Source organism: Prorops nasuta, unplaced genomic scaffold (assembly GCF_024137725.1).
Source record: "Prorops nasuta isolate Cenicafe-Biocafe unplaced genomic scaffold, Cenicafe_Pnas_1.2 PNAS00011, whole genome shotgun sequence".
NCBI classification, from domain to species: domain Eukaryota; kingdom Metazoa; phylum Arthropoda; class Insecta; order Hymenoptera; family Bethylidae; genus Prorops; species Prorops nasuta.
The window spans coordinates 5,338,904-5,348,318 of NW_027116808.1; the positions used below are offsets into that span (position 1 = coordinate 5,338,904).

A 9,415-nucleotide genomic window follows, 5' to 3' on the forward strand; every position below is an offset into this window, starting at 1 on the left:
ATTCAAATGCACAGGCAGGGGATATAGAATTAAAGAAACTGTTAATGCTTAGACTAAAATGTAAAAGCTATGTACAAATGCGCAAAGTAATATATAAGCAACGCCAAACGCATTAAAAGACAGAAAAGGGAAAATGAGTGTTAAATACAGTATAAGAATTAAGCAAGTTAATTATAGCGCAATTACACTCGTTGGCAAGCACCTAACCATAATAGTAAACAGGGGAATTACACCTGAGCACAAATGCATCCAAGGCGACAAGCAACAATTCTTCAGGATAAAGTCTAATTATCAGCTAAGGTTGATATAAGAAAAATAAATCTCGACTAGGCCATCCGAAATTGTAAACCCAAGGTACTATGTTTCGCGTGATTTAAAGATACTTGGGATTATGTTTCCAGGATCAAAACAAAAGTATAAAATTCTGTCCCGCGACTACCAGCAATCGGTCGACGAAAGGACTTTATACAATAATACGCGAGCTAAATATGTGATTCCAGTTAATCAAATAATCTGTGCTACTGGATAATATTGGGAAAAGAAACATACAATATGAAAAGAGTTATATTCAATATAATCAAGGTAAATAATATGTTTAATACGAGGAAATCTCAATATGTTACTATCCCGAATACTCGTTTATCAATTACTATCTAAAGGATAGGGAGACAAATACAAGGGTATTATCCAAAGGAGCGCGTATAACAACATTAATCAGTCCATTATTATAAAGTCGGAAAATATTACGTTACTTAAGCGGTACTGATTAAATGATGCTACTTATTCATACGGTCATTTGCCCGAATAAACCTTGCCAAATAGCAAATACTCAACCATACTAAGGAAATTCAAGCAATACAAATATTATTTCCCATGAATAGTACAGCAAGTAGTTTTCTTGCGACTTAAGCAGCAAGACAGGGGATAACCGATCAAGACCTACTAGGTCAAGTAGAAAAAGTATACACAAATAATAAACTCCTTTAGGATGTTTGAAATGTAACATTAAGATCCATATATAAATCCTCAATATTATAACTTCAAAAATAAACGTTATTCAAAGAAAATCCAAATTAACCGATATAAAATCTGATACAGAATTTAAATCTATAAGAAAAATATTAAAGAGAAAACACTCTTCCCTATTTTCCAACATGCCCCACGTTGGGCGCCATTTTGCGACATGAATTCCTGCTATTGTGGGGAAGGCACAAATTTAACAAGAAATCATTGCAAAGGCACACAGACTTTACTTATAAAGAGCGCCAGGCTCATAAACCTTATATGAGCCAGTCTGAGGCTTGCCGACTTGAGACTTTTCAAGGACGTGGCATGCTATGAAATTAAAGTGGATTCTCTTGGAAAATTACCAGTACACATTAATAAAAATCAAAATAAGAATTATATTCTATAACTGCTCTGTCTATCAATTTACAAGTATAGAGTTAAGATAATTATACAGTTATACATGGGATTTCTCCCCAAATCTACCGTTAACTTCTAAAGACAAGAGCAATGTAGTTATAATTATTTACAAGAAAATATTTATATATACATAAGAAATAAAAGAATGAATATTAGATAACATTGAGGAGGTGGATCACTCGTATTACTCTCAGTCCAGGCATGAACAAGTCCAAATGGACAAAAGACCCCTTTCAAGTTCATCCAGCGCTAGCCCTCCAAGAACCTAATTACTTGCTGCACTATCCCTGTAGGAAATATGAGGCACAAGCAAAAAGGTAACACCAGGTCAAGTAAGGCGTAGCCAAGTCCATCAATATCTAAATCATCACTAAGAAAATTACATGACTAGGGTTGTCCACCGGAGTCTCTGAATCTCCTGTTTTAATGTGCTTATGCACCAAATTTATTAACCTTATGTTAACTATAATATAATTTCAACACCTAGTCAGGAAGCAATTGATTGAAATCAAACTATGTACAAAGATATAAGTAAGGAAGAAAAATAAAAGTATATAGATATATATATATATATATTTGGCATTAAAGCCTAATTCCTGTCATCGTACAGGCTATGGAATTTATAATCCGACTCATTTCAACAATAGCTTACTTTCCTTATTGGAAATACTAGACTATATGAATGCAAAGGAAAAAGCTCAATATATATCTCCTGTATTTGGAATTGGATTCAATAATACTTCCTACGTAGACCCGCTATGCCCTACTAGATCTGGAGCCACTAAGCTAATCACAAAGGAATATTAATACTTAAACGTTGAGTCCTACAATCGGTACTCAACGCTTACCTTCATGCAATAAACAATATAGCAAAGTATAAGCCAGGCATGCACAGCAGATTCAATTGATAGGTTAGGATGAATGGATGGAGTTGAAGTCCCCAATGAATCTCCTGACAGTTCCCAATATCCTGTCTACCATCCTTCCTTCCTTCTTAGTATATCAAATCCTGGTCCGTGGTCCACTTACATGGGTATCCGAACCTGATCGAGTCCTTCCTTGGATCTTCCAAAAAGCGTCCTGTCCCGATGACGGGTGAAAATGGTGTATCTGCGCCTAAGGCTCCGCTCGACCAGGCGATCGCGGCAGCTGTGCACGCGTGCACAGCGCCGCCACCCGGGATCGAGAGCAAACTCATTTACGCGCGGCGTTTTAAATCAGAAATAAATTATGTATCAAAGCAAGAGAATTTGCCTTGTTACACGTTATTCCTTCTCTCTCCCTCCGCAGCCAATTAGATGCATCTGCCCCCACCATGTGCTCTGAGTCCTCATTTCGAGCTGGGGCGCCTTACGTGAAACACCCTGTATACTTGCCTAACATTTGGATTTCACTCATTTTTTTAATTCGAATATTTTATTTTATTATATTATTCAGGCTAGACGATTAATGTACTGGCCGCCTTTTTTTACAAGCGAAGCTTGTTCTTTGTGGGATAAGTATAACTGGACAGGAGACTCTCTCTCAATTCTTCTAACGCTAGCCCTTCAAGAACCTAATTACTTGCTGCACTATTCCTGCAGGAAATATAAAAGGCACAAGCAAAAAAAAGGTAACACCAGATCAAGCAAGGCGTAGCCAGGTCCGTCAATATTTAAATCACTACCAGAAAAATTAAGTGACTAGGGTTCTCTAACGGAGTCTCTTACACTCTCTTTTCAATGTAGTTGTGCACCAATCCATTAACAATATTTTATCAAAAATATAATTTTAACACCTAGTCTAAAGGTACTTTATGGTAACAAACTATGTACAAGTGTATGAGTAAAGAAAAAGATTAGAATATAAATATGTGGCTTTAAAGCCTAATTCTGCCATTAAACAGGTTGATACGTCTCAAACTTAATTATTTATAATTAGAGAGATTCTTCTTCTATATATAAACTATTAGGATTAACTGAAGCAAGGAAATTGACTTTAATCTGACTCCTATGACTGAAGTCAGAGTGACTCCATTATCTACTAGACCTACTATGCCTTGCTCACACTGGAGTCATTATTTAATTTGTGAAGAAATATTAATAGTGAGACGTTGGGTCCTTTCTGGGGCCACAACGCTTACCTCCATGTAATGAGAACAATCAAGCAATACTTAAGTAGATCATGTACAGCATTATCAATTGGTAGGTTAGGATGGACAGTGTCGGGACTGGAGCCAGGGTAACTCTCTCATAAATAGAAGATTCCTCCCATGATCCGTCCTTCCTTCCAGTAGTGTCTAAGGCAATCCAGCTTCCACTTACATGGGCAAATGTTTCTTCTTTGCCAAAGTTTCTTTCCTTCCTCGACAGAAGTCTTGTCTTGGTGACAGTTAATTTTAGTGTGTCCGCCTAAAGTTTTGCGCTCGCCCAGGCGAGCGTGGAAGCTGTGCACGCGTGCACAGCGCCGCCACCCGGGATCGAAAGCAAACTCATTTATATGTGCAGATTTAAATCGAAAATAAATTATGTAGCAAGGCAATAGTATTTGCCTTGTTACAGATCTTGGCATTGGCTCTAACAATAATTATTAAAATAATAATATTAATCTAACATTGTAACCACATGCATGCATTCATAAAGTACTTATTTAATTTGTATTAATTAGCTACATACCATCCCATTCTTCGTCTGCTAGCAGCTGCTGTAATTACAACAAGCATAAATTAGTAACTTATTTATTTCTTTTTAATTAAACATAAGAAACATTAAATAAAATTAAGAACCTACATTTTCTACATGCTTGCTAGCGTCGGACATCTTTAAAAAGAACCGCACTACAGCCTATGCAGTTGCAATGTTTAATTTTTAATAGATTATTATGCACTCACAATAGATTTTCTGTAATTAGACTATAGCAATTTCAACTATAGTAAAATTGCAGCTTTCCATTTAATTTAATTATTAAACGTGATCACTGAGTTTAATTGAGTAAAATGATATTTATAATGAATAATAGAAGCAAATAAGTTAAAATAATCATTAAAATTTAATAATCTACACTTTTATTAATTATGATAATGTATAATAAGTGCTATAGTCAAATAACATTGCTATGGGTCGGTGAAACGTTCCCAAATGCAGTGCTGGAAACCTAAGAATTCGAAGTAAAAACAACAGTGATCTGTCTAAATAGATGGCAATTTCACATAAAATTGGTAAATTATCATATAATTTATCTAATTTTACTTCAGAGTGTCTTCACATTTCAAGTTCCCGAATATAAAAACTGTTTTTTTGTCTTCAAATTCTGAGATTTCTAGCCCTGAATTTTTCCACATTACACCGGCCCCTGAAACTTTGGTAACGTTCGCAAATGCAAGGCTGGAAACCTAAAAATTCGAAACTAAAAATGCAATTTTCATGTTCGGGAGCTTGAAATGAAAATACTCTGAAGAAAAACTAGATAAGTTATATGGTAATTTACCATTTTTACGTGGAATTGTAATCTATTTAAAATGATCACTGCTTTTTTGGTTGCGAATTCTTAGGTTTCTAGCCCTGAATTTTTCCATCTTGCGTCGGGCCTATAGGAGCCCATGAAAGACGGTAAAGAAAAGATTTGAACAGACTTCCATCAACTTCATGAAAACTACCAAAAATACCAAGAGCCATTCAGAAATCTTAAAAATTAATTCATTAGCATCAAATTGAAAAATACGTGGGTTATGTGTTATCTCCGGAACTGAAAGCTTAAGAGTATTTAAATAGTTACTACAAGAAGAACCTTCCTGAAATTATGCAAATTTGAGAGAAAGAAAGGCTTCTTGTAAGAAAAGAGGTAATTCCAAAGATTTGAGTATATAATGTAGAAATTAGGAATGGTTATATATAAATTCCGTTTTTCTTTTATTCTTTAGTTACTACTGTACGAGCGTTCGTTTTCATTGTATAGATTCGTCTGAATATTGCTTCTATTAGGAGCTTGTAAAAGATAGTGAAGCAAAGACTATTCAACTTATCAACTTGACGAAGGCATTGAGCAGGCATTTAGAAATCTTGAAGATTTAGTGATTCGCATCAAATAAACAATAAGTGGATTGTGTTATCTCTTACAGTGAATGCTTAAGAGTATTTGAAAAGTTACTACAAGGAGAACCTTCCTGAAATTGTGCAAATCTGAGAGAAAGAAAGACTTCTTGTAAGAAAAGATGTAATTGCAAAGATTTGAGTATACAATGTACAAGTTAGGAAGCTTGTATATAAATTCGGTTTTTCTTTTATTCTCTAATTACTGCTGTATGATCGTTCGTTTTCATTGTACAGAATCGTCAGAATATTGCTTCTCTTAGGATAGAAGTGCGGTTAGAGATCGTTTAAAATCGGCTAGTACATAGGGTTCGGCACTCAGGCGGCCCAGAGAGGTTAGAGTCACCAGGAAACCGGAAAAAGTGAGAAACGTGCTTCGAGCGACTAGTGGGCTATTCGGGTGGCCCATAGTGGGCCTGGCGCCCAAGAATTCAGAAAACAGAGAAATAGAAAGAATTGAATGAGCCCAGAAGCACCGCGTATTAAATTTATTTAAATTTAGTAATTGCGTCGATAAACGGCCTAATACGTACAGATTTCCTGTACAGGCTGTCGGAAGAGACCTTGGCGATAGAAGCCAGTATAAATAGTTTATTTGTTAAATTTGTATATTAAGCACCAAGAATCATAATATATTAATTTTGGTTTTGGTCGGTTGTTTAAATGTGCTTATTTATTTGATCAGAAAAACCTCTCCTCGAAGATCGCGCGTTACAATCTGACAAAATAGTCTAGAGCTCTACTGAATACATTATTGTGGATTAACCACTTCTTCCATATCCAGCAGGTGTTTTAGAATTCTGTTAAATTCTGCAAAGCAAACGAACATAAATAAATTAATAAATGCCTAATTGTGTCAACTTGTTGAATTTTAAATAAACATTGTAATTAAATTAGCTTTGAAATTATTGTAAATATAATTGCTTCAAAGTAACGAGAACCATGACGTATAACCTTTAGACTGCCATACGGTTTTTCGGAATAAATTTTTAAGTGTGATTCAGAATCATTTTGATTACATACAAAATATTGAAGGTAAAAGATTGGGTCAAAGATTTCACGTGATTTGAGAAAATATGCAATGTTTAATCAAATAGGAATAAATGATTTAATTAAATTCTTTGGTTAGTAATATATTATAACCTGTATATTTTGTGTACTTTTGTTATCTTACCTGCTTCTTCTGTACTATTTTTCCCCATATTAGAGACATGTTCTTCTGCTTGTCCTCAGTTGTCTACACATAGAAAAAGGTTTTTTATAAGCATTAAAAAAATAAAATATATAGGAGAAACCGGAGTCAATTGTAACAAAATGTGAGTCTAATTTTTTCCGAGGATCCTACTCATATTAAAAATCTCAAAAAAAATGTGATATTTACTATATATATGTAGAATGCAATTATATTTTGAATAATGTGATATTTTAACTAATTTATACGCAAACAATTAATATAGTACAACATGCAATTAGTTATATTCAACACCACATAGGCGTTTCAATGGTAATACACCGATTTACAAATGTAACATTCCCGTAATCAAGAGACACGGTAGTGTCTCGACGGCAAGTACATAAAAGTAGGTATAGGCGTATCTATACCGCCGTTGAGGCACTACTGTATCTTATACAGCAAGTTTGGCCGTCTCAATTTTTAAATCGAATTTTCTCCATGAATGATACACTGTCATGATTTCAGTAAAGCTTTTCTTGAAATGGTTTGGAACAAGCTTTTATTTGAGCCCATGAACATCAAAATCGGTTCACGCAATCCAGAGATATCATACTCTGTTAGCTATATATATATCAAAAATTAAGATTCTTCTTCGTCATCTTCTCCAACCAGAATGTATGTCTCGGGCTGAAGTTAACCGCTAAAGAAAATGACGTCATTTTTACTAACTCGACGACTAAATAATCGATATAATCCATAACTAATATGGCGATTCTGTTAACTGTCAATTGAATTGTAAGGTTTACCGGCATAACCTTAACATTTTTATACCAATCAATCGGTTGTGATAATAGTGTAATATAATCAGAACTACTGATAATTTAAGGGAGAAACATGAAGGAGTAAGCAAGATTATCAGGTAAGTAATACTGTAATGAAAAATATATTAAGCTTTAATGTTCGGTGGTACTTTGTGGGATTTTATTTCAGGTTATAAATAAAATATATTCCTTGTATGCAGCTCTGATTTGACGTCATACCAGTGCCAAATGCTATAACAATTCTTGGAAAAATGCAAGCACCAAAAGGTTCTACTGAAGTTACAGAGGAATCAGTTACAGTTCCAGAAAATATTACTACTTTTAAAATAAAATAGATAAAGAAGATAGTGTTACCAAGTAGTGCTGGAAAACAGAGTTTTGGTTGAGCAATGGAAGCAGCAAGTTCAAATGTGGTCAACTGCTGATGACTGGATGTTATATCTGTTTACTAGTGAAGGAAAAGAGAAGCCAATGGGCTATAGTATCTTAGTTACAACATTTTCCATGATCATACATACACAGCAACGTTGTTGGGAGGCTGTACAAACAATGGAATGGTTACAGAACAGCAATGGGGTATTATGGTTTTGGATGAAGTGCATACGATTCCTGAAAAAATTTCCATTGAGTACTATTTGGCATATTTTTTATTGAGAACTATTCGAAGGATATTAGAAACAATGTTATTTTAGTTAAAACAGAACTACGATTTAGAAATGCTTCTATGTTATATCTATGAAAAGATGGAAAAAGGAATACGAAAGGTGGAAATAGGAATATGAAAGGTGGAAATAGAAATACGAAAGGTGGAAATAGGAATACGAAAGGTGGATATAGGAATATGAAAAGTGGATAAAAGGAATACGAAAGGTGGAAAAAGGAATATGAAAGGTTTTTTAATATAATAATGAACAATAATTATAGTTATAAATATTTATTAAAAATTTTTATTTTAAAAAATTTAAAAAAGATTTTTTTATTGGCCTTGCCGTTGGCCACGGCCACGTCCTGGCCCTCGCCCTCCCCTTCTCCCTTGGCCATAGGCCTCATTGGCCAACTTGCCAATCATTTTGGCAATATTGGTGAAAGCCGCGTCATTGCGCCTCCACCATCGCGGCCTGTGGGACCGCTGTTGTTGTCGCCCACCTGAAATAATACATTAATTAAAAAAACCTTTATTTATTAATACTATTGAATTACTTACAATTGTCTTGACCCGTGGCGTCTACCCCTTGTGGAGGTGGTGGGGTTGGTGGTGTTGGTAGCGGCGGTGTCGGTGGTCGTGGTGGCATGGTTGGCCTCGGCGCTGTTGAACAAATAGAAATATTATTATTATTTTATTTTTATTTATTTAATTTAATTTTATTTTTTAACAATTTTTTGTACTTACCATTATTAACTTCTTGCGCCATCGGTTGGGTTGGGGGGATGGGCAGAATTAGCCGCCCCCTTTCGACTCGGGATGATGGCCCTGGCATTGGCTCTGAAAATAATTATTATATTATTAATATTAATTTAGCATTATAACCACGTGCATGCATTATTAAAACTACTTATTTAATTTATATTAATTAGCTACATACCATCCCATTCCACGTCTGCTAGCAGCTGCTGTAATTACAAAAGGCATAAATTAGTCATTTATTTAATTGTTTGTAATTAAACATAAGAAATATTAAATAAAACTTGGAACTTGCATTTTCAACGTCTTTATTGGTGTCGGACATCTTTGAAACGAAACACACTATAGCCTATGCAGTTGCAAAGTTTAATTTTTAATAGATTATGCACTCACAGTAGATTTCCTGTGATTAGACTATAGCATTTTCAACTATAGTAAAATTACTGCTCTCTATTTAAGTATTAAAAGTGATGACCGTGTTTAATTGACTAAAATGAAATTTATAATGAATAATAGAAGCAATTAA

General features: G+C 34.5%; 1 protein-coding gene across 1 annotated transcript; it reads right to left on the reverse strand.

Moving 5' to 3' along the window:
* Positions 1-8,463: 8,463 nt before the first annotated feature.
* On the reverse strand, positions 8,464-9,121 carry LOC136777279 (uncharacterized). The gene is made up of 4 exons (XM_066733447.1): positions 9,071-9,121; positions 8,878-8,970; positions 8,692-8,793; positions 8,464-8,633 (listed from the first exon to the last, which is right to left on the reverse strand). Exons 2-4 carry the CDS (start codon positions 8,963-8,965, stop codon positions 8,464-8,466), a joined length of 360 nt encoding a protein of 119 aa, XP_066589544.1. The 5' UTR covers positions 8,966-8,970; positions 9,071-9,121.
* Positions 9,122-9,415: the final 294 nt, after the last annotated feature.

Coding starts and splice junctions, on each gene's coding strand:
- LOC136777279 (XM_066733447.1), bottom strand. CDS start 8,965: ATGCCAGGGCCATCATCCCGAGTCGAAAGGGGGCGGCTAATTCTGCCC. Junction 8,794..8,877: donor GGCGCAAGAAGTTAATAATG/GTAAGTACAAAA, acceptor TTTGTTCAACAG/CGCCGAGGCCAACCATGCCA. Junction 8,634..8,691: donor CGCCACGGGTCAAGACAATT/GTAAGTAATTCA, acceptor GTATTATTTCAG/GTGGGCGACAACAACAGCGG.